This window comes from Vidua chalybeata, chromosome 2 (assembly GCF_026979565.1).
Source record: "Vidua chalybeata isolate OUT-0048 chromosome 2, bVidCha1 merged haplotype, whole genome shotgun sequence".
Classification (NCBI taxonomy): Eukaryota; Metazoa; Chordata; class Aves; order Passeriformes; family Viduidae; genus Vidua; species Vidua chalybeata.
Genome location: NC_071531.1, coordinates 1,395,109 through 1,420,443, shown reverse-complemented (window position 1 = coordinate 1,420,443; position 25,335 = coordinate 1,395,109). Strand labels below are relative to the sequence as shown.

The 25,335-nt window shown below is 53.0% G+C and overlaps 1 protein-coding gene across 1 annotated transcript; it reads left to right on the top strand.

Annotated features, from left to right (window-relative positions):
• The first annotated feature begins 1,150 nt into the window (after nucleotides 1-1,150).
• On the top strand, nucleotides 1,151-7,699 carry KCNE1 (potassium voltage-gated channel subfamily E regulatory subunit 1). Its single transcript, XM_053934108.1, is given in 3 exon segments — nucleotides 1,151-1,178; nucleotides 1,181-1,337; nucleotides 7,285-7,699. Coding segments are annotated over 3 exon segments (600 nt in total).
• The last annotated feature ends 17,636 nt before the right edge of the window (nucleotides 7,700-25,335 follow it).

Genomic DNA, 25,335 nt, shown 5'->3' with positions numbered 1-25,335 from the left:
TGGGGGTTTGGGGAGGATTCAGTGAAGGTTGGGGAAAATTCATTGAGGGTTTGGGGAGAATTCAGTGGGGATTTGGGAAAATTCATTGAGGGTTTGGGGAGAATTCAGTGGAGATTTGGGGAGAATTCAGTGAGGGTTTGGAGAGAATTCAGTGAGAGTTTGGGGATAATTCAGTGAGAGTTTGGAGAGAATTCAGTGAGAGTTTGGGGAGAATTCAGTGAGGGTTGGGGAGAATTCAGTGAGACTTGGGGAGAATTCACTGAGGATTTTAGGAGAATGCAGTGGGGATTTGGGGATAATTCAGTGAGGGTTTGGAGAGAATTCAGTGGGGATTTGGGGAGGATTCAGTGAGGGTTTGGGGAGAATTCAGTGAGAGTTTGGGAGAATTCATTGAGGATTTCAGAAGAATTCAGTGAGGGATTGGGGAAAATTCAGTGGGGATTTGGGAGAATTCAGTGAGAGTTGGGAAGAATTCATTGAGGATTTCAGGAGAATTCAGTGAGGGTTTGGGGAGGATTCAATGAGGGTTTGGGGAGAATTCAGTGAGAGCTGGGGAGAATTCAGTGAGGATTTCAGGAGAATTCAGTGGGGATTGGGGAAACTTCAGTGGGGATTTGGGGAGAATTCAGTGAGGATTTGGGGAGAATTCAGTGAGGATTTGGGGAGAATTCAGTGAGGATCTGGGGAGAATTCAGTGAGGATCTGGGGAGAATTCAGTGAGGATTTGGGGAGAATTCAGTGAGAGTTTGGGGAGAATTCAGTGAGGATCTGGGGAGAATTCAGTGAGGATTTGGGGAGAATTCAGTGAGGATTTGGGGAGAATTCAGTGAGGATTTGGGGAGAATTCAGTATCCCCCCCTGCACGTGTGCTGCTCTTTAAAGCCACGCCAGGAGCTGCGGTGCTGCTGCCCAGGTGAGCAGAGAGGGACGGCCCTGGGCAGGCAGGGAGAGGCTGCAGATGTGCCACACGCAGCTGGGGGCTGCAGGAGATGTTTGCACATCCCTCCCTGCAGATCCCTCCCTCCCGGAGGCTCGGGCAGGAGCAGTGCCCTGGATGCTGCTGAGTAGCAAAATTCCCGGGAGCTGGAGTGAGGAAATGGGGCTCCCTTGTGCCACGGGAACGGTGTCAGACCGACTCATCCCTGAAGGAATGGCAGGGAAACAAGCCAGGGAGGTCACTGCATGGTGGTGGAGATGCACCAGAAGGTTTGGAAGGCAGAAAATCTGGGAGGTGGGCGATGTGCTGTGCTGATTTCTGCTCTGAGAGTAGCACAGGCTTTATTTCTGTGTCATCAAACCACAGGAAATTGTGATAGAGCTGTGTTTTCTAAAGATGAGTGTTCCTCTAAACTGCCTGGGCCTCTGGGGCTGGCTGCTGATGCTTTTGGCAGCAACAGGAGAGAGGGTTGGAGATGTCTGCTTGGTGGAAATTAAAATAGAGGTGCTCTGATTTGGGAGAGCTGAGAAAAAGCTGTTAAAATCTGTCACTTCACATCCACCTCAGTTTGTGTGATGAATATCACATTGAAACCTCAGCAGGGAAGAGAGACAGAGGCAGCCAAGAGTCAGTTTTCATGGAATCCTGGAATGGTTTGGGCTGGGAGGGACCTCAGAGCCCACCCAGTGCCACCCCTGCCATGGCAGGGACACCTCCCACTGTGCCAGGCTGCTCCAGCCCCAGTGTCCAACCTGGCCTTGGGCACTGCCAGGGATCCAGGGGCAGCCCCAGCTGCTCTGGGCACCTGTGCCAGGGCCTGCCCACCCTCACAGGGAGGAAATTTTTCCTAATTATCTGCTCTAAACCTGTAATTTTTCACTTTGAGGCCATTCCCTGGCTCCTGTCCCTGCATCCCCTGGAAATTGTCTCTCTCCAGCTTTCCTGGGACTCCTCCAGGCCCTGCAAGGCCACCCTGAGCTCAGCCCAAAGCTTCTCCTGGGCAGGTGAACAATGCCAGCTGTGCCAGCCTTTCCTCCCAGCAGAGCTGCTCCAGCCCTCTGCTCATCCTGGAGCCTCCTCTGGGCTCTCTGCAGCACCCAATGCTCGAGGACAGAATTCCTGTTGAGCTCCAAAGCCGAGTGTCACAAATTTGAGGTGCGTTCCAGGACAGAAAATTCCCTTTTCCTTTCAAACCCTGGTGGCAGCAGCCGGCTCTGGCAGCACCCTCTCCTCTGGAGCTGAGCTGCTGGAGATCAGCCCAGCCCAGCCAGGGCAGGAAGGGCTGGGCTGGAGCTGAAGGTGCCCACTGGGCTGGGTGCCCTCCACTGGGAGCAGGATCCAGGAGCAGGATCCAGGCTGTGGGGGCAGGATCCAGGTTCAGGGAGCAGGATCCAGGTTCAAGGAGCAGGATCCAAGTTCAGGGAGCAGGCTCTGGGAGCAGGATCCAGGCTCTGGGAGCAGGATCCAAGTTCAAGGAGCAGGATTCGGGTTCAAGGAGCAGGATCCAGGCTCTGGGAGCAGGATCCAAGTTCAAGGAGCAGGATCCAGGTTCAAGGAGCAGGATCCAGGCTGTGGGAGCAGGATCCAGGAGAAGGATCCAGGCTCAAGGAGCAGGATCCAGGCTGTGGGAGCAGGATCCAGGTTCAAGGAGCAGGATCCAGGCTGTGGGAGCAGGATCCAGGCTCTGGGAGCAGGATCCAGGAGAAGGATCCAGGCTCAAGGAGCAGGATCCAGGCTGTGGGAGCAGGATCCAGGCTCTGGGAGCAGGAGCCAGGAGCAGGATCCAGGCTCAAGGAGGAGGATCCAGGCTCAAGGAGGAGGATCCAGGGGCAGGATCCAGGCTGTGGAAGCAGGATCCAAGTTCAGGGAGCAGGATCTGGGTTCAAGGAGCAGGATCCAGGCTGTGGGAGCAGGATTTGGGAGCAGGATCCAGCTCCTGTGGAGCAGACAGGGCCCTTGTGCTGTGCTTTGTTGGGAAGCAGCCGGGTGTCTGTCAGGGGGGTGTCTGTCAGTCAGTCCTGCTGTCCCCACAGCTGGCAGCAGCTCCACATCCAGCCGCAATTCCCTGTGCTTGGAGTCCAAGGTCAGCCTGCAGCCCTGCTCTGCCACGGCCTCAGCTCCCAGAGAGGCACCAGGAGCTCTCCAGAGGCTCCCCTTGGCCTCTCCCCACACCCAGCTGGGATCAGACCCGGCAGCACTGGCAAGGGGCTCCGGGAGTGGCTCCTGCAGCTCTGGCACCCCCCGGCTGCAGGGATTTGGGTGTCCCTGAAGAGATCAGGGACAGGTCATAAAATCACAGAAGCCCAGACTGGATTGGGATTGGAGGGACCTCAGAGCCCACCCAGAGCCAGCCCTGCCATGGCAGGGACAGCTCCCACTGTGCCAGGCTGCTCCAGCCCCAGTGTCCAACCTGGCCTTGGATGGAGCTACAAAAACCTGGAGAGAGACAATTCCCAAGGGCTGGAGGGACAGGAGCCAGGGAATGGCTCCCAGTGCCAGAGGGCAGGGCTGGATGGGAGATTGGGAATTGGGAATTGTTCCCTGGCAGGGTGGGCAGGGGCTGGGATGGAATTGCCAGAGCAGCTGGGGCTGCCCCTGGATCCCTGGCAGTGCCCAAGGCCAGGTTGGACACTGGGGCTGGAGCAGCCTGGCACAGTGGGAGGTGTCCCTGCCCTGGATCTGGGTGAGCTTTAGGGTCCCTTCCAACCCAAACCATTCCAGGATTCCGCGAGAATTCCCCACCCCATGATGACCTTCTCACTGTTTCAGCCTCATGGGTGCTCAGATAAAGAGTTCTCAGTGAAAATCAGCACAAGGAGTCGTTAATTAACAATTAAGCCCTGTGTGTGACCCTCTGCGTGTCTGCTGCGTTCCCTTGGCTGTGAATACTCCAGGGAAATGTTCTCCTCCTGAGCGACGCTGGAGACAAGAGCAGAGTCCTGGCTCTGTCCCTCTGGTTCAGCAGCTCCTTGTGCAGCTTTCATTCCACAACAAGGCACAAACAAATCCCAGGAATCTTCTCCAGGTACCTGCTGTTCCTGCAGGGTCATTCCCAGCAGCTGGAGGCTGTGCCCAGCCGAGCTCCCTCCCACGCAGAGCTCCTGGAAAACGTCCCTGAGCTGCCACCATCCCCTGCCAGAGGTGTCACTCCTGCCCCGGGCTCCTTTTCGGCCTGGATGGATTAGAAATGGCTCTGATGTACTTCCTCTTCAAAATCCCCCAACAACAATGGCTGAGTGTTCTGGGGAAGGATTTGCTGAGCTGCTCCCTGGATTTAAAGCTGTGGGAAAAGCCCTGAGAGCCACCCCGGGGGTGCCAAGGTCACCTTGAAGGACAATGCCCCATTCAGGTGGTCCGGGGACGTTGGTGTCTTCCCTTTTCAGACTCGTTTAAATGAGGGGCTGTGCTGGGCTTGTCAGTCATGGATGAGGAAAGGCTGGCACAGCTGGCATTGTTCACCTGCACAGGAGAAGCTTTGGGCTGAGCTCAGGGTGGCCTTGCAGGGCCTGGAGGAGCCCCAGGAAAGCTGGAGAGAGACAATTTCCAGGGGATGCAGGGACAGCACACAGGGAATGGCTCCCAGTGCCAGAGGGCAGGGCTGGATGGGAGATTGGGAATTGGGAATTGTTCCCTGGCAGGGTGGGCAGGGGCTGGGATGGAATTGCCAGAGCAGCTGGGGCTGCCCCTGGATCCCTGGCAGTGCCCAAGGCCAGGTTGGACACTGGGGCTGGAGCAGCCTGGGGCAGTGGGAGGTGTCCCTGCCATGGCAGGGGTGGAACAAGAGGAGCTTTGAGGTCCCTTCCAACTCCAAAATGATTTTATGGTTTGATATTGCCTGGCTGCTGAGGATTTGGGAATGCAGTGCTGGCAGGATTCCTCTCCTTAAGTGATTTACAGGAGGATCAGAATGGGAAAAGGACCCTTCAGCCTCTTGTGTGAGACTGGCAGAGCAGAGGCTGTGCCTGGGAGCCTTTGGCCTTCCAGGAGCTTCTGGGTGTCCCCACCTCCTGCTCCTGGAGCTCTGGCAGCCTCGGGGCCGTGCCCATTCCCTGGGGAGCCTGGGCAGTGCCAGCAGCCTCTGGGGAAGAACCTTTCCCTAAAACCCAACCTAAATCCCTCCTGGCCCAGCCCCAGCTGCTCCCTGGGTGCTGTCAGGTCACAGGAGCAGAGATCAGAGCTGTCCCTCTGGCTGGGACACTGCTCCTGCCTGGGGGGCTCAGGGAGGGAGTCCTGAACTTTGAAGAGCAGCGGGGAGCTCGGGGTGAGATCTGTGCCAGCTCCACACCACCACAGGGCAGCTGTGAAGCCCAAGGGTGCTTTGAGGGCGCTGCTGGGGACAGACCCAGCCCTGGCTGGGTCACAGGTGGGAGATGAGAGGGGCTCTCCACGTTGAACTGATGCCTTGAGAAGGCTGAGCTACAGCAGAGGGACAGAGCTAAAGAATAAAGCAGGGATTTGTTTTAACAAAGGATCTCCTCCATGGATCCACCTTGGGCAGCAGCAGAGCCCAGCCAGGGCTGCAGCCAAGAGGAACCAAAATGGTCCCAAAATGCATGAGCGCTCCCGGGGGCTCTCACTGGGATCAGCTCTGCTCCATTTGCACACTGCAGTTTGTGGGTTCTCTGCTTGCTCTTTCTGCCTCTGTCGGGGTCAGGGTTGAAGGCACAGCTCACCTTCAGACTCAGCTGTTTGTTGTTTCTTAGCTACAGCAGTGAGCTCTGCAGTGTTTCCTCAGCAAGGCACAAAATGCTCAACTGCCTCTTGTTGCAAGGACTTTTAAGGCTAAACTGTTCATGAAGAAGAAGGTGAAGAACACCCTGCCTCCACCCTAAAACCTCCGTCTTGCTTCATATTTATTTCTATATTCTAAAACCCCAAACTCTAGGTTTTCTGCCCTGTGATATCACACACTTCTAACCAACTCCACACCCGTAATCCCAGTGCTATTAATCAATTTTGGAAACCTTCTTCCACGGCCTCAGGTCAAATGCAGTGCTCTCCTGTGACTCTGTGCCTCTCTGCAGAGAAAGTTTAAAATTCTCAGCATCCAGGGTTCCAACAGAGTTCATTGTCCAGTTATAGCTTTAGGTTATGAAGTCCCATCCTCCTTGTTTTTCTCTCTTCCATTCTCCCTCGTTTGTGCTTTCTGGGCCTGGAGCTTGTACCAGTTGTCCCTGGACAAGCTGGGGAAGGATTGCTCTGTCTCCCTGCCCTGCGAAGAGAACTTGCTGACAGCCAACATGAAGCTCAGAGCTACACAGAATCTGAAAAATAGAGATGCTAACACTTCAGGCATCGCAGCCAGGCTCTCGGAGGAAAATCCCTCACTGAGGAGGGGAACCAGGAAAGGGAGACAGAGGAAATCCCATCTTTATCTGTGGGATTCATCAAAGAAGTTTTTTTCCCGTTCAAGAGAGAGGGGGGAAAGTGAGAAATGGATTTGTAGGGAATTCTCCAAACCTGGCAGAAGGCTCACACAGTGTGCACCTGTGTGCAAACCTTGAGATCAGAAATGGTGACTCAGAAATGCCATGGAATAGGACAGGCATTGCTGAGAGAGAAATCCAAGTTTCAGAGGATGGCCTTGCAAACAAGACTGGATCCTTTGGAAAAACAGAACTGTGAAAGATGCCCTGCAGTGGTACCCACGAGGGGTAATTTTAGATAATTGGCTTTGAGGCATTTACAGCATGGTGTGGCTAAAGCTGACAGGCCAAGAAACACTTAGAGTGTAATTAAAACACAATATTGTGTATTGTAATTAGGAAATAATCGGTTTCTGATTGTGATGGCGTGAATCATAACATCTGTATTGTCTCACCCTTCTCATGAAGCTGAAAATGGAATAAAAGTTTTTAAAAACACCTCTCAGTTACTACTGTAAATGCAGGTGAACTTCGTGGGAAGAAATGCTGATGTGTGGCTCCAGTTCAGAAGCTGAATGATTTCTCTATTATAACTACACTATAATACATTAATATACTGTTTAAAGGAGATACTAAAACTACAAACCTACTTTTCTCACTCCCAAATCTAACTCACAACTGGTGCCCCTCTCTGAGAGCCCAGCCACAGGTGGGTTGGATTGGCCACCAGGCCCAAACAATCCTCACCAGAATCCAACCAAGCCATCACCCCAGGGAAACAATTCTCCAAACACATTCCACATGGGGAAAACAAGGAGCAGGAATAGAAATTGTTTTCTCTTTCTTCTCTCTGTGCTCCGCTATGAAAAATCCTGAGAGAGGAAGAAATGTGCCTGCCACAAGTTACCCCATCTCAGGGCCAGAAAAAAGCTTAGTCTGACATTTATCTGATGCCATGCCCTGATTTCTATCCTTTTCCAGCCAAAGGAAGAAGTGCCGAGGACAGAAAATCCAAATGCTGGCGCTGTCCAACAGCACGGCCCTGAGCCTGCTCCTCTCCAAACTGCTCCAGGAGTGCCTGGAACGGACCAACAGCTCATCTCCTTCACAGGAGAGGAGAGCCAGCGACAGCCTGGCCGTCATCTACGTGCTGCTGATGCTGGGGCTCTTTGGCTTCTTCACCGTGGGGGTGATGGTGAGCAACCTGCGGGCGCGGCGCCTCGAGGGGCCCCGCGACCCCTACAACACCTACATCGCCACCGACGCCTGGCACAGGAGGGACAGGGAGTACTTGCAGGCCAAGCTCATGGAGAGCTACAAGCTCTGCTGCGTCCTGGAGAACCAGCTGGCCGTGGAGCAGCCGGGCACGAAGATCCCCGAGGAGAAATCCTCCTAGGGGGAAGGCTTGGGGGGGAAAGGGCCGTGCGTGGCACGGGGACGGCGTGAGCGGTTCCTGCTGTGGGCCAGGGGAGCTGCTGGCCCTCCTGCACAGCCACAGCCACAGGCCAGGCTGGAGGAGCAGTGCTGGTGAAGCTGATGGGTCTGGGAGATGCCAGTGCCACCCCAGTGCCCAGTGCTCTCTGCCCTCGCCTTGCCTTGGAAGCAGCTGCTCTGCTCCTCTTTCCAGCCTCCCCCAATCTCTTTCCCCTCCAGCAGCTAAAAAAATGGGATTTGTGCCTGCAGAGCAGGAATAAAACCCCCACTCCTGCCCAGACTGTTGCTTCCTTCATCCCAAAGCAGCTCCGAGCTGGCCAAGCTGTTATTTTAGGGAACACAATGCCCAGGGGAGATGGATTTCTCCTTTTCACGGGCAGGTGAATGGATGTTGGTGCCACAGCAGCTGGATTTGGAGAACCAGCTGGCCGTGGAGCAGCCGGGCACGAAGATCCCCGAGGAGAAATCTTCCTAGGGGAAAGGCTTGGGGGGGAAAGGGCCGTGCGTGGCACGGGGACGGCGTGAGCGGTTCCTGCTGTGGGCCAGGGGAGCTGCTGGCCCTCCTGCACAGCCACAGCCACAGGCCAGGCTGGAGGAGCAGTGCTGGTGAAGCTGGTGGCTCTGGGAGATGCCAGTGCCACCCCAGTGCCCGGCACCGGCGCCGTGTGGGAATCGCCGTGAGGAAGCATCAGGATTCCCACGGAACACCGCGGAATCGTCAGCTTCACCTCCTCAAGCAGAGCCCCTGGCTGCCAGAGGGGAGGGCTGGGTGGGATTTTGGGGAATTGGGAATTGTTCCCTGGCAGGGATGGAATTGCCAGAGCAGCTGGGGCTGCCCCTGGATCCCTGGCAGTGCCCAAGGCCAGGTTGGACACTGGCACAGTGGGAGCTGTCCCTGCCGTGGTGTGGGATGAGTTTGATCTCCTCCAACCCAACCCAACCCATTCTGGCATTCTCTGATTCTCCACAAAACCAAATCTTGGTGTTGCTGGTGTGAAATTAGAGCCTAACGAGGACCTAATTAGAACCAAACGCAGGGCAGAGGTGTTAATTGGCAAGCATGGCTCAGGCAATCATTTTCCAGAAAGACCAAATTCTCCCAAGAAAAAGCAGCTGAAAGATTTCATTTGCATTTTTTGTCCGGCTTAGAATAATGATTTTATAAATTGTACAGTGTTGTGCTAACCTGTTTCCTTCAGAACCATGCCCTTGGTGATAAAATATTAGGGGAAAAAATTCCCAATTTTTTGTCTTGAAAAATATTTCCGTGGAAGAAGGCAGACTTTGGAGGGAAACTTTAGTGCCTGTGATGGGTGTGGCTCTTGGGGACACGGGTTAATGCTGGGTTAAGGGCTGGACTCAAAGATCTTGGAGGGCTTTTCCAACCTCAATGACTCCAGGATTCTGATTCCTAGCAGGTCTCCCAGACTGCTCTTGCTGGGACCAGTCAATTTAATTTCAATTTCATTTCCCTCCTACGGATGGGGCTTGATCCTGGCAGCAAAATCCACGTGCACAGACTGGGTCTGTGCCATGGCTGTGGGGAAACATTCCCAAATTTCAGTCCCAATTACTTCTTGCACGAGCCTCGAGTGCCAGCCCCTGGTTGGGAAGGGAATTTCCACTGTGGGAAGAAGAATTCCATGATTTCTGCTGTTTAATCACCCAGAGGTGATGTCTGTGCTTAGCTCAGATTCCCTGAGTAGCTCCCAGGTGTCCGTGCAAGGATCCAACACCAAATCCAGGAAGGTTTTCCTGCCCTTCCCTCCTTTTCCCTCCTGCACAGGCCGGGTCTGAGGGACAGGGCAGCCAAATCCAGCTGCTGTGGCACCAACATCCATTCACCTGCCCGTGAAAAGGAGAAATCCATCTCCCCTGGGCATTGTGTTCCCTAAAATAACAGCTTGGCCAGCTTGGAGCTGCTTTGGGATGAAGGAAGCAACAGTCTGGGCAGGAGTGGGGGTTTTATTCCTGCTCTGCAGGCACAAATCCCACTTTTAGCTGCTGGAGAGGAAAGAGATTGGGGGAGGCTGGAAAGAGGAGCAGAGCAGCTGCTTCCAAGGCGAGGGCAGAGAGCTTGGAGGGGGAGGCAATCCCAGCAGAGCCCTTTTCCAGGCACTTCTTTAGCACTGCGCTTCCATCTAAGTCATATTCCAGCCGTGCCTGCGCTCCCGGAGCACTCAGGACACTCGAAAAGCAGGGCTGGTTTTTTAAAATTACATTTGTATAGTGCCTACCATTAGGCTGAGGACAAGATCCACGATTTTAGTGTCTGGAGCAGCTTGGAAAATCGCCAGCAACTTAATTATCCCAGCCACTTTTTCCTCTGGAGGAACAAAAACCCAAACCCAGCTCTGGAAAGTTTGGGCACTTGGGATCTCACTGTTTGGGACTTGCCTTGGGAGAGGATCAGCAGAGCCAGGCCCCTGGACTTGGCTTAAACTTGCACCAAAAATTGCCTTTAATGACATTAAACCCTTTAATTAGTTAAAACCTTCGATTCATGACAACATTTAATGGCATCAAGCCCTTTGAATGAAGCTCATCCCCAGGCTCCCTCCTGCAGCTCTCCCTCCACCACAGGTATTTTCAGGGATTTTGGGTCATTTTATTTTCATACTTCCAGGGGGGTTATTTGTGAGGAGGGTGATGCTCAGCATTAATTGTGCCCCATTTATTTTTTTTTTTTTCTTTTAGCAGCTCTGCCTTTTTATTTAACTGGAATTTAAAAAGAGAGCAGCTTTGCTGTGCCACCCTCACCCCTGGGTGCCTGTGGTGGATTCCCCACCGTGGGCTTGCACCTTTCAGTACTGGAGCTCTCCTCTTCTCCTGGTTTTTTTCCCTTGTACAGAGCAATAAAATCTGAACTTCAAGCACTGCTCGTGGCCTCGGATGTTGTTTTTTCCCTCCCAACCTGTTCCGCAGGCTCGGGGCAGATCCTCCCCAGCGGGCACCCACTCACCCGTCCCCTCTCTCCACCCGATTAACCAGGGCCAGGCAGGTGCTGGGATCTCCCCCAGAGCAGCCAGAGCTGCACAAATATCCAAATGTCAGCGGTGAATTCCTCACCTGGAGCTGCCTGCCGGGGTTTGCAGCCCCCAGGGCGAGTTTGGCTCCGGGGGTTGGGAGCAGCGATGCCAGCTGGGCACGGCTCCCTGCCCAGGGCAGCCAGGCTTGGGGGCACCTCCGGCTCCATGAAACGGCAGCGGGCCTGGAAAAAGCCATGGAAACGCTGCAGTGAGTCCAGAGGAAGCCACGGAGGTGTCCTGAGGGCTCTGGAGCCAGGCTGGGAGAGCTGGGGTGTCGCTATTGGGCACGAAATGAGTGCACAGGAGCTCGGCGAGTTCAAGAGAGAAAAAAGAGCCAGTTTTATTCCTGACCTGGCAATATACAGAATTCCAAAAGTGGCAGTGGATTGGAGGGTGGAATTGCCACCTCTCCAACCACACTGGCCAAACCAACATCCATCAATTCTCTCACAAGGAAAATGCAAAACAATCATTATTGACATGGACAGTGCGTGAGAAACTCCAGTGGAAATATGCAAACATTATCAGAAGGCTGAAGGAGGTTTATGAGAACTTCAAAACTTTCAAAAGAACGATAAAAGAGAACTTAAGGCTTTTAAAAATCAGGGCAACACTGGGGGTGCTCACCTGGAGAGGAGAAGCTCCAGGGAGAGCTCAGAGCCCCTGGCAGGGCCTGAAGGGGCTCCAGGAGAGCTGCAGAGGGACTGGGGACAAGGCCTGGAGGGACAGGAGCCAGGGAATGGCTTCAAAGTAGGATTTGATGGGTATTGGGAAGCAATTCTTCCCTGGCAGGGTGGGCAGGGGCTGGGATGGAATTCTCAGAGCAGTTGGGGCTGCCCCTGGCAGTGCCCTGGGCCATCCCAATCTCTAATCCAATCCTTCAGTCAGTTCTAAACCTGTCTCTGCCTGCCCACAAGAAATCCCCTCTGACAGAGCTCAGCTCTGGGACAGCCAGCTGCCAATTCCTGGAAGGAAAAGTGGGAGCAATGCTGAGTGGGACAGATCCCAGGAAGGACTTCAGGAGTTCATCCCCAGGTGTTCATCTCCAGGAGTTCATCTCCAGGTGTTCATCCCCAGGAATTCATCCCCAGGAATTCATCTCCAGGAGTTTATCCCCAGGAGTTTATCCCCAGGTGTTCATCCCCAGGAGTTTATCCCCAGGTGTTCATCTCCAGGAGTTTATCCCCAGGAGTTCATCCCCAGGAGTTTATCCCCAGGTGTTCATCCCCAGGAGTTTATCCCCAGGAGTTCATCCCCAGGAGTTTATCCCCAGGTGTTCATGTCCAGGTGTTCATCCCCAGGTGTTCATCTCCAGGGGTTCATCCCCAGGAGTTCATCCCCAGGAATTCATCTCCAGGTGTTCATCCCCAGGTGTTCATCTCCAGGAGTTCATCTCCAGGAGTTCATCTCCAGGTGTTCATCTCCAGGTGTTCATCTCCAGGAGTTCATCCCCAGGAGTTCATTTCCAGGAATTCATCTCCAGGAATTCATCCCCAGGAGTTAATCCTCAGGAGTTTTTCCCCAGGAGTTCATTTCCAAGTGTTCATCCCCAGGTGTTCATCCCCAGGAGTTCATTTCCACATGTTTATCCCCAGGAGTTCATCCCCAGGAGTTCATCCCCAAGAATTCATCCCCAAGAATTCATCTCCAGGAATTCATCTCCAGGTGTTCATCCCCAGGTGTTCATCCTCAGGAGTTCATCCCCAGGTGTTCCTCCCCAGGTGTTCATCCCCAGGTGTTCATCCCCAGGTGTTCATCCCCAGGAGTTTATCCTCAGGAATTCATCTCCAGGAGTTTATCCCCAGGAATTCATCCCCAGGATTTCATCCCCAGGAATTCATCTCCAGGAGTTTATCCCCAGGAATTAATCTCCAGGAGTTCATCTCCAGGTGTTCATCTCCAGGTGTTCATCCCCAGGAGTTTATCCCCAGGATTTCATCCCCAGGTGTTCATCCCCAGGAGTTTAACTCCAGGAGTTTGTCCCCAGGAGTTTAACTCCAGGAGTTTGTCCCCAGGAATTCATCTCCAGGTGTTCATCCCCAGGAGTTTATCCCCAGGAGTTTATCCCCAGGTGTTCATCCCCAGGAGTTTAACTCCAGGAGTTTGTCCCCAGGAATTCATCCCCAGGAGTTCATCCCCAGGAATTTATCCCCAGGAATTCATCTCCAGGAGTTCATCTCCAGGAGTTCATCTCCAGGAGTTCATCTCCAGGAGTTCATCTCCAGGCAGCCCAGAGCCAGGGAAGCCAATCTGTGCTGCTCTGGGCCAGCTCTGACGTGCTGAGAGGGAGGCCTCAGCCTTTGCCCTCCCCATCCTGGAGAACTCCAAGCTCTTCTTCCCCATCTCATGGAGAGCTTGCACCCGCAGCAGGTGGGGTTTTATTTCACCAACAGAAATCTTCAGGGCTGCAGGGCTGGGAGGTGAAACCCCTGGGACTGAACAGTCCAGCTGGAAAATCCTCCCCAGCCAAAGGCTCCGTGAGTCTGGCCAGGGTTGCCCTGTGCCATTTTGAGTTATCAGGGCTATCTTTATTTGCAGCTGCCTGGGCCAGACCTGCTAAACCTGGAAACTTGTTCAGAGACAAGCAGGAGGAAACTGATAAAAATAGAAGATAGGAGCAATCAGAAGCGAGCAGAACATTCTTTACAGCTGATAACTGCTCTTATCTCATGTAATATTTCTCTGGCATCCTGTTTCAGTTTTACGCGTTGTTATCACTGCCCCAAACTCGGTCCCCAATCTCCTGATCCAGCTGGAGCCCTCAGCTGGGCACGTGAAAGCTGCACGGAGCCTTTCTCGAGGAATGGCTGCAGGGAGCAGCACAAACCTGGCCCGGGAGCTGCGGGAGGTCAGCGGGAATGCGGCAGGAGCCGCCCTGCAGGGGCCATCCAGAGGCACCTGGAGCAGCTCCAGAAGTGCCCCATGAGAATCTGCTGAGGTTTAACAAGGCCAGGGGTTGCACTTGGATTGGGACAGCCCCGGGATCAATCCAGGCTGGGATGAGCAGATGGAGCAGCCCTGGGAGAGCTGGACCTGCCCCAGCCCAGAGCCCCCAGTGCCCTGGGCTGAGCCCCAGCTGGGGATCAGGAGAGGGATTGGGATTGGGACTGGGACTTTGTCCCTGTGCCCCCTCAGGTGAGAGCCCACCTGCAGAGCTGCCCCAGCCCTGTCCCAGCCCAGGGAGGAGCTGGAGCTGCTGCAGAGAGCCCAGAGGAGGCTCCAGGATGAGCAGAGGGCTGGAGCAGCTCTGCTGGGAGGAAAGGCTGGCACAGCTGGCATTGTTCACCTGCACAGGAGAAGCTTTGGGCTGAGCTCAGGGTGGCCTTGCAGGGCCTGGAGGAGCCCCAGGAAAGCTGGAGAGAGACAATTTCCAGGGGATGCAGGGACAGGACACAGGGAATGGCTCCCAGTGCCAGAGGGCAGGGCTGGATGGGAGATTGGGAATTGGGAATTGTTCCCTGGCAGGGTGGGCAGGGGCTGGGATGGAATTGCCAGAGCAGCTGGGGCTGCCCCTGGATCCCTGGCAGTGCCCAAGGCCAGGTTGGACACTGGGGCTGGAGCAGCCTGGCGCAGTGGGAGATGTCCCTGCCATGGTTTGTTCTGGAATGGGATGATCTTTAAGGTCCCTTCCAACCCAAGCCAGCCTGGGGTTCTGTGACTTAACCCTGGGGATCAGGGATTGGGCCCAAGTTTTTCTCCAGGGAATTCTCCTGTGGCACAGCCCCGCCAGCTCTGTCTCTTCTGTCTCCCACCACTCCTGTGAAATCCTCTGAATCCTTCCTCCTCAGGGGTTCTCCAGGGAATTGCCCTGGAAGAATTTACCATGGAGTTTTCCCCACCTGGGTGGACAGAAAGGACCTCCCCATGGAGTCTTGCACAACACCATGATCCATCCCAGTTCCTTTTCCCATATGTCCCAAATTCTCGTGGTTTCTCCTTTCCCTGTTCCCTCACTGCTTGTGGTATCCCTGGTGGCCAGCCCTGTTGTAACTGCAGGTGAACCAGTGGGAAGAAATGGAAGAAATGCTGATGTGTGGCTCCAGCTCAGAAGCTGAATGATTTCTTTATTATAACTACACTATAATACATTAATATACTGTTTAAAGGAGATACTAAAACTACAAACCTACTTTTCTCACTACCAAATCTAACCCACAACTGGTGCCCCTCTCTGAGAGCCCAGCCACAGGTGGGTTGGATTGGCCACCAGGCTCAAACAATCCTCACCAGAATCCAACCAAGCCATCACCCCAGGGAAACAATTCTCCAAGCACATTCCACATGGGGAAAACAAGGAGCAGAAATAGAAATTGTTTTCTCTTTCTTTCTCTCTGTGCTCCTCTATGAAAAAATCCTGAGAGAGAGAAGAATGTGCTGCCACACCGGCCCCATCCTCCCCGTAGGGCGATGCCCTTTGCCCTGCCCCTTGTGCCATCCCCTGCTTAAACCTGGTGCACACCACATGGGCTCATTTTTGTCCCTGGTTTCCCTTCAGCTGCTGAAACAAACCTCGCTGGAACTGACCCTGCAAAGGGCCCTTGTGCCTCTCTTGGCTGAGCTAGCTGTGTGTGGGTGTTGTAGATGCATATGATAATGTTGGCTTTTCACAAATGTCACAGTGGGTTCTGTATGTGTGGTGCTAAAGTAACTTTGCTACAAAGAGATGGTTTTCATTCCTGTTGGTAATTAAGCTCAGTGCAATAGCTGATATCGGTGTGCTTGTGTTAAAATGCCTGCTGGGATGGGATAACACCCAATGGACACAGGATGAGGACACCTGGCCAGATGTGCCAGCCCTCAGCACTCCCTGCCTGAAGGCAGCGTGGGCCAGGGCCCAGAACTGGAGGCGATGATAAAAAAGGACTAAAAGCACAACCAAGGAATACACATGCTCTAAAAAAGTGGACCCAGGAAGGAGATAAGCCAAACAATTCTTGGAATTGGAATCTAGTTTGGGGAGAAGTCCACTGTGCATAAGGGTCTATGAATATGCAAAGGGCTGATGTCATGAAAAGGTATTTAAGGGGTGTCCCCGAAGGTAACGGGGTGCTCTCGGCTGAGTAATAACCTTTGCTCTGTGGTCCTTGTCTCCCACTGTCCTTTATTAAACTTTTTACATTTTCACAGCAGGGTGAACGTGGTTTTCACAGTGGACTTGGCTGCCTTGCCTGAATGCCTCCCCAAGCAGCTTTTCCACAGGAGATGCTTATTGGGGATTTTAGGTAAGCAGCACCCACCACCCAAACCCCTCTGTGCCACACGCCTCCATGCTCACCCTTCCCTTGCTTCCCTGCAAACACCAGCCCTGGCTGCAGCCCCAGGAGCTGCCCCCTCTGCTATCAGGAGGATCTCTCCCATTGTTCCCAACAATGGATCCTGAGCTCCGTTTCCTTTTTCCTTGTGACCTGCAGCTCCAGCGGCAGCAGGGATTTGTCAGGGCACCATGGATTCAGCAGCTGTTGTGCACTGTGAACCTCCAGCCTCTCTGCTCCTTATCCAGGCAGCTTCAGCGACTTCCAGGACTTTTTGTCCCGGCAGGGTTTTCTCAAGGCTTTATTTTCTGCTTCCCACCCAGCGGTGCCAAAGGGAGCTGGGAAAAGGGTGCAAACAGGAATCTCACACCGACCCCGCAGGCAGATCCTTCCCATTCCACCTCTGGGATTCCCCCCCACAGCAGCCCCATTCCCAGGGACTTGGGGCTGGCTTGGACCCTGAGGGATAAGCCATCAAATCCTCCCCGTATTTTTATTTTTTCGCCATAATATGTAAATGTTGTGGTGCAGGAATAGGAAAAGCAGCACTGACGTCACACAGGGACCCTCTGGGGTTTACCCGGGGTGGGGTTGACACCCCAAATCCACCCTCTGTTCTCCTTCCATTTCTGGTTTCCCCCCCCAAAAAGGGAGATCTCTCTCTTTACCACCAGCCCAGCTGTTTTTCCATCCAAGTCCTGACCTGGAGAAAGGGATTGTGACAGAATGAAAGGCATTTTGAACGAAAGTAAGAAGCTGAGGAACACCCTGGTTCATGCCAGAGCTCCAGGAGCCTTTGGACACCGCTCCCAGGGATGCCCAGGATGGGATTGTTGGGGGGTCTGGGCAGGGCCAGGGCTTGGCTTCAATCCCTGTGGGGCCCTTCCAGCTCAGGATATTCCATGAGTGGATCCTGATCCCAATCCCAGAGGTGCTGCACAGCTGAGTGCACAACACAAGCAAGAGAAACAGAGTCTTTATTTAATAAAAAAAAATAAATTAATCCAACCTCTGCACATTAAACAACCTTTCCTGGATTTTTCCATGTGCGTTTTGCTCCTCATTTCCTGTCCCAGAAGTCACTGAAATGAAGAAATCACCAGGAGCTCTGAAGGATTCTTCTTTTCTCCAGCTCTGGGCAGGTTTCCTCTGCCCTCCTGAATTTCCTTCAGTGGGAACCAACACAGGCAGAGCATTCCCTGCTCCAGCCTCTCCTCTTTCTTTATCCACTGGCATTATTTAGGGATTTGCAGAGAATTGAGTTGCCTGTGGGATTTTCCAAAAGGGAGAAAAGAGCTGTCCCAACCTGCTGTGTTTATCAGATGGGTTTGTGGGTTTATTCCACAAATTGAATGGGTTTTTTCCATTAAATTCCCCATTCCAGGAGGAGGATGAGGCTGCACCTCCTGCAGGGACCACACCAGTGTGTCCCAGTTGGTCACCAGTTGCACCTGGGGAAACCCAGTAAACCCCAGGGCTCAGATGAGCCCATTTTACCTGGAAACCTTCAGGAGAGGGGCAAGAGGAAGCCAGGAATTGCAGTGCCAGGGACAACAGGGGACAGCCCAGGCCTGGCCCAGTGACACCCAGATCTCCCCCCAGATCCCAAACACCCCTGCTCTGCTGGGGCCTCCTATTCCATTTCTGGGATCATCTGGGCAGGTCCCACCCAGCTGTTCCCAATCCCTGTGGATTCAGAAACTGCCCAAGGATGGGGTGGGACAAGATGGTCCTGAAGGTCCCTTCCAGCTCACACATTCTGGGATTCTGTGGTGCTTTTTTGGGAGCTCCAGGTGGATTTGGAGGAGCTCATGCCCTGAAGGGCCACCACAGCTGTGGTGACAGGGCAGAGCTTTTCCCACCCTGTGCCCTCCTCTTCCACCTCCTCTGATCCCTGATGCTTCCCAGCAGCCAAACACAAGAGGCACAGAGCTCTTTGAGAAGTCCCACGGGCATTTTCAGCTTCTTATCAGCACTTTTGCCAGTCCTTAATGTTCATTTCCCCTGCTCGGCTCTCGTCCCCTGCTGTCCCCAGCAGCCACCTCTGCTGCCTCGGCTGTCCCAGCGTGATGTTGTCTTGGCCAAGGGCTCCTTAATGTGCAGCCTGTGGTGGAAACAGGATGTGAAGCACAGGATGGGAGTGGCAGCTGCCTCCATTCTGGCCCGAGGTGACACGGCTGCGCTCGTGCGCCCGGAGCCCAGCCCGAAACGTGAGCACGAGCCCGCAGAAATGGCCATGGAATGATTTATTATTATTATTTTTTTTTTTTTTTCTGTTTGCTCTCCAGGCATAATTCAAGGGTGATGCGCTGAGTTCTGCTGCCAGGGCTGAGTCAGGAGCGGCAGAAGCTGCATGTGGCTCTGAGCCAGGCCCTGGCGTGGATCCCACACGTGACAGGGAGCAGGGATGGGGCTGGGATGGGACTGGGATGGGACTGGGATGGGATTGGGATGGAGCTGGGATGGGGCTGGGATGGAGATGGGGCTGGGATGGGATTGGGATGGGATTAGGATGAGGCTGGGATGGGATTGGGAAGGGACTGGGATTGGACTGGGATGGGACTGGGATGGAGATGGAATTGGACTGGGATGGGGCAGGGATGGGACTGGGATGAGGCTGGGATGGGATTGGGATGGGACTGGGAAGGGACTGGGATTGGACTGGGATGGAGATGGGGCTGAGATGGGGTTGGGATGGGATTGGGATGGGGCTGGGATGGGATTGGGAAGGGACTGGGATTGGACTGGGATGGAGATGGGACTGGGATGGAGCTGGGATGGGGCTGGGATGGAGATGGGGCTGGGATGGGGCTGGGAAGGGACTGGGATTGGACTGGGATGGAGATGGGAGTGGGATGAGGCTGGGATGGGGCAGGGATTGGACTGGGATTGGACTGGGATGAGGCTGGGATGGGATTGGGATGGGCCTGGGATGGGGCTGGGATAGAGCTGGAATTGGACTGGGATGAGACTGGGATGGGGCTGGGATGGGACTGGAATTGGACTGGGATGGGGCTGGGATGGGGCTGGGATGGGGCTGGGATTGGACTAGGATGGGGCTGGAATTGAGCTGGGATGCAGCTGGAATTGGACTGGGATGGGGCTGGGATGGAGATGGGGCTGGGATGGGATTGGGATGGGGCAGGGATTGGACGGGGGTGAGACTGGGATGGGATTGGGATGGGGCTGGGAAGGGACTGGGAAGGGACTGGGATGGAGATGGGACTGGGATGGGATTGGGATGGGGCAGGGATTGGACGGGGGTGAGACTGAGATGGGGCTGGGATGGGGCAAGGATGGGGCTGGGATGGGGCTGGGATAGGGCAGGGATTGGACTGGGATGAGGCTGGGATGGAGCTGGAATGGAGTTGGAATTGGACTGGGATGGGATTGGGATGGGGCTGGGATGGGGAACGGGCTGGAGCTCGTTCTGTGGGACAGGACAGGTCCTGGCAGCCTCCTGGTGATGTGGGATTATTTAGGGATTTGCAGAAAATTGAGTTGCCTGTGGGATTTTCCAAAAGGGAGAAAAGAGCTGTCCCAACCTGCTGTGTTTATCAGATGGGTTTGTGGGTTTATTCCACAAATTGAATGGGTTTTTTTTCCATTAAATTCCCCATTCCAGGAGGAGGATGAGGCTGCACCTCCTGCAGGGACCACACCAGTGTGTCCCAGTTGGTCACCAGTTGCACCTGGGGAAACCCAGTAAACCCCAGGGCTCAGATGAGCCCATTTTACCTGGAAACCTTCAGGAGAGGGGCAAGAGGAAGCCAGGAATTGCAGTGCCAGGGACAACAGGGGACAGCCCAGGCCTGGCCCAGTGACACCCAGATCTCCCCCCAGATCCCAAACACCCCTGCTCTGCTGGGGCCTCCTGATTCCATTTCTGGGATCATCTGGGCAGGTCCCACCCAGCTGTTCCCAATCCCTGTGGATTCAGAAATTCCCAGCTGCCCATGGGGTCACAGCAGCATCAGAAAATTCCATTTTTGTGGCAAAGGGAGAGTCTGAGAATGGCAGGAAAGCAGCAAAAAATCGGTGGAGGTCTGTCCTGGGGAGTCCTGTCCCTGTGGAGTGGTGAGAAAGCTGAATGCATTCAGAGCCAATCATGATGGGGAAAAAAAAAAAAGCTGGAAAAGCTTGGGGGAAAAAGGAAAAAAGAAAGAAATGGAACTGCCTGTGAATTTATAATCAGAATCCCTCATTGTACAATGTCCAGTAACATCCCTTTTACCCCCTGGCTCACACAAACTCTTTTCTTTCACGGGATGTGTTCCTGTGCAAGGAGTTTTCCAGAGTTCTCCTCTTGCTGAGGAGGAATATTGGGAGTATCGAGGGCTCCTGGAGGAAAAAGCAGCTCAGGAGTGCAGAGAGGCCTGAGCTGTGCCAGCACCCAGCTGGAGCAGGGTCAGGCTGAGGGAGTGCTTTCTACAAATCCTGCAGGATCCAGAGGAGCTTCTCCTCACACCTACACTTGTGGATTTCTTCTCTCTCGGGGTTCCTACAGGTCAGGGTGACCCCAAGGGAGATCCAAAAAGAGTCTTTGCTTCCCTAGCCCGAACGCAGCCGAAGGAGAGGTTTGGAATGCATCCAGCTGCTTTTTCAGGGTTCTTTATTTCTCCTTATCTATCATAATTTCTCTCTGACCTGCTGAGCTCTGGCTAGCACAGAAGCCATGGCACTCTGGGAGCCCTGGGCATCTCCCACCTTATACTCAAAATGACATGTCCCATCTTCACAGCTCCTGTACCAACACCTAAAATCTGTGTTGGACAGTGTGTCTCTGCCTTAAACCAAGAGAAAAGTGTCACCATCATGTGGATATTCTCAGCTCAGTCAGAGAGAAAGAGAAAGGTTTTCTAACCAGGCGAGAGCCTGGGAAACAGTTGGGAAAGAATGTAAATCATTCTCTAATCTATCTTGTTATTCACATTGTTTATAGATACGTTCTGCCACTGTGCGTCATGCACTGCACACCAATGGTGGGGGATGTTTTTACTCTAAGACCAATGAAATCAGTCTTCTCTATGTTCTCTATATATAGAGCGGTGCATTTGAAATAAATCAGAGCTCATTTTCTTTGCCTTCTGATCTGGAGTTCTGTGTTCCCGTCCTGCTCGACAGCGACATCATCACACCGAGACATGGAGGAGAGGAAGAAGGAAGACAAGGCTAGGGCACGCCCAGATTCCTCCGTCTTGTACCCCTGAATTATATTCTAAAAAACCCCAAAATTCTACTTTTCCACCCTGTGTCAATTCAAATATCACACTACTCAAACCCTTGTGGCTTGTAATTCCTCACACAAAGTTGGCAGCTTTTTCCACGGGCTAAAAATGGAAGCCACAGGTGGTTTTGACTTGGTGCCAGGGTCTGGAGCCAGCCAGGGCAGCCAGAGGGGTGTGCTGGACTCCGACATACACTGAGCGTGGGGAGAGACAAACAGCTCACAGAGAGGCAGCCTGGGAACCAGAAAGCTGGGAATGGGATCCATGAGGGGTCTGACCTGCACTGGGAGCATCCACGGAGTCCTGGAATGCTCTGGGTGGGAAGGGACATTAAAGATCACTGATTTCCAGCCCTGCTGCCCTGGGCTGGGACATCCCAGGGTGCTCCAAGCCCTGGTCAAGCTGGCATCTCCCGGGAAGCCAAGAGGGCTCAGCCACCACTGAGACCACGGAGGAGGACAGGACAGATCCTCCCCCTGCCCAAGCAGGGTCCTGGGAAGGGATTTTCCATGCAAAAATATCTCTGGGCTCTAACAACTCTCCCCCAGCTCTTGCATAACTCTCTACAGCCTCAAAACATCCCCCTGGAAGTGTCCAAGGCCAGCTTGGACAGGGCTTGGAGCAACCTGGGATGGGGAAACGTGTCCCTGCCCATGGGAATGGGATGATCCTTCAGGCTTCTGCCTCCAGGACATTTTGGAGGAGGAGGAGGAGGCAGAGGAGGGATGTTGGGGAAGGGTCACCCCTCAGCATCCCAGCCTTGGGAAGGGCTCATTCCTGCAGCAAACGCCTTTCAGGGCATGACCCAGATCCCGTGGGAGGCGTGGCGGGGCTAACGTGCAGGGATCCACCTGTGGCCGAGCCCGCTGGCCGCGGTGAGCGGTGACCGCCGCGCGCTCCTCACGTGAGCGCCGGCACATCCCCGCTGTCGCGTCCAGACATTCCTGCAATCCCATTTCCTCCGGCCCTGGCTCAACAGGAAATGTCAGACACCATCCAGCTCGTGTGTCCCGGGGCTGGGAGCGTGGAAAACAAGCTGGGGCTGGGAAACGCGCCAGGCCGGGGCTCGTCCGGGCGCCTCCTCCGCGGATCCTCCGCTCCTGCCTCATTCCAGCCTTTTTTTTGGGGGGGTTTCAGAGGGCTTTGCTCATGTCCTGCCTGTGCTTCCAGGCGTCCTCGCTCCTGGAAGAGGGGGCACAGAGATCGGGTCAATTCCCACCAACCCCAGCCAGGGTTTCGATGCTTTAAATTCCAATGTTTGGGCAAAAGTTGTCCTAAGTTGTTTTTTTTTTTATTTCATTTCATTTAGACATGAGATAACTGAGAAGTGTTTTAAAAACTTTTATTCTATTTTTAGTTTTATGAGAAGGGTGAGATAACATCGATGTTATAATTTACACTATTGCAATCAGAAGTTAACTATTTTTTTAATTACAACACACGATAAGTTTTTTTTTTGTTTATTAGCTTTTGTTATATTACACTGTAAATGTTTTAAAGCTAATTATTTAAAATTACTCTTTTTGAGTCTTACTACAGTTTTATTTCTTTAAAGTATTTAGTTTTATTTGTAAGGCTATCTTTTGAAAATAGTTTTTAGTTTAATTTTTCTTTCAACGGTGTTTGTCTTATTTATGGTATTTCTTCGTTAGCATCTCTTATCTTAACGTTTGTATATTGTGTGAGTTTTTTGTTAGGCTTTCAGAATTTTCTATAAATCTATTTCCCAGAAAATAGGACTAAAAGAGCCTTGCTTGATTCTTTCCTTGCCTTGTGTGTTTAAGACAAAAAAAAAAAAGGAATTTCAGGAATAAGGGAACCAAATCCTCAGCTGTGCCCTGGCCTGCATCCCATAAAACTGATGGAAACTTCCCAGGTGATTTGCCACCACTGGAAGAGTGCCAGGTTTATTTCTTGGTATTCCTGCTCCAAACCCATTCCCTCATTCCTCTGTAAGAGCCCAGGGCTGTGGCTGGAGGAGGGCCGGGGACACCCTTGGGCAGGGGTCACGCCTGTGCCTCCAGCTTTTGCCTCCAGTTTTGTTCCTCACCAAAGGCCCCTTTCCTGAGCCACAGCTTCTGAAAGAGCATTAAATCCTCCGAGAGTTTTGTGAGGGATGAAATGAAGAGAAGGCAATTTTCTTACAGCTTCACTGAAACCCAAGAAAATCCAGGGAAGCTTCCACGCCCCTCTGGATCATCAGCACAGAGGCTGAGGAAGATGAAGGAAAACTGAAATGGAAGGAAATCTGTGAACCCCCCCACCCCGAGGATGCCCTGATGGGGAGACTCCTAAAAATTCTGTGCCAAAATTGAGAGACTAACGGGACTTTTGAGGTTTTTTTTGGTCTTTAGCTGTTGTTTAGTTTTTCTCTTATCAATAGTTCAGCACGCTGTCTGCATCTCAGTGCACGAAGAGAAAGCCACCAAAAGTCACCAGACACACAGGTTCAAGGTCTTTTAAAGCTGTTTTGTCCAATTAGCTCTTAGAAGGTATTTTATTTCTACCTTTCTACCAATAACTAATTATTTGTCTGTTCATGTACACATCTGTCGGAGTCTCCCCCAGGTTGGGGTGACCCCGGGTGGTGGCAAAGTCTCTCCTCCAACCCGTGCCTTCAAAGAAAGACTCAGCAGTCTTCAGTGGTCCTGTCTCAAGGCAGTTTATTGCAATAATCTCAAGGCACACACACTCCCTGGCATTGTCCCTGACTCCTTCTCCCTCTCCGTCTCCCTCCGTCTTTGTCTCCCTTCGTCTTCCCCTCCCAAGGGGCTGGTGCCATCTTTTATATCACACATTGCATTTAAATGTTTATAGTTTTCCCCAATGCCTATCACCTATGTTGAACAGTGGCTTTCTACTCTAAACCAATCTGGGAGTGCCAACACCACCAAGAACATGGGGAATAGGAAGGAGAAAGAAGGAGGACAGGGCACGCCCAAATCCCTCCATCTTAGAACCTCTGACCCCCGTGTACAAAACTCAGACCCCTCTGTACAAGGCCTAAAACCCCCTGTACAGCACTCAAAAATCCTTCCTTTCACTTTGTGACTACTTCTATTATAATATCTAAACTTGATTTCTTGTTCTTCCTGCAAGGTTGGTAAATTGTTCCATGGATCAGATTCAAAGCCACAGAGGTTTCCAGCTGCATGCCAGGGTCTCAGATGTTTCTGCCCTGGACCCGGAACATCCAAGAGAGTCTGAGGGACACCTTGGGTTCCGACAACATCTGCATTGTGGTTCTTCCTAACCAATCCCTCTGTGCCACCAACACTGCAGGAAATGGAGCAGATGAAGAACAAGGAGGAGATCAGACAACGCCCCAAATCCTTCATCTTGTCTCCTACCCACCTCCATACTAAAAACCAGAATTCTAAGATTTTCACCCTGTGATAAACTATCCTGCTGTCTATTTCACACACTCGTGGATTCCAATCCCTCCCAAAGTCTTGGAAGCTTTCTCCATGGACAAAGATTAAAAGCAGTGTTCTCCTGGGGGTCAGGACTCCTCAGGACAGCCAGAGAAATATTCCCTGTGCCCTGAGATCCAACAGAACCTCATTCCACGCTTCCCAGAATTCCCACCCTCCCCCTGGAAATCCTCCACCACCCCAGCTCCCTCACTCTCAGCCCTGGCAGTGGCAGCTGGATGCTCTTCCATGTGGAAACCCTGGCTGCTGAGAATTTGGTACTTTCTGTGCTGCCAGGCACTGACCCCCAGGAGAACACTGCACTGCCCTGAGGCCCTGGAGAAGCTTCCAAAATTCAATAATAAAACTGAGATTACAGGTGTGGAGTTAGAATAGAAGTGTGTGATAGCACAGGGTGGGAAACTCAGAGTTGAAGGGTTTGGAATGCAGGAATAGATAGAAAGCAAGGTGGAGGTTTTAGGGTGGAGGCTGCTCCTTCTTCTTCACCTCCTTCTCCATGGCTTTGGGGGGTTTTGTGCAATTGGATCAAAAAGTCCCCATGGCGGGCACGGGTGGTTGGGTATTGGGTTAAAAGTGAAAATAATTGAGGTGTCATTTCTGAATTGCACAGTTTATCCTTAAAAGGCCTTGCAGAGAGAGAGATGGGCTCCATTTT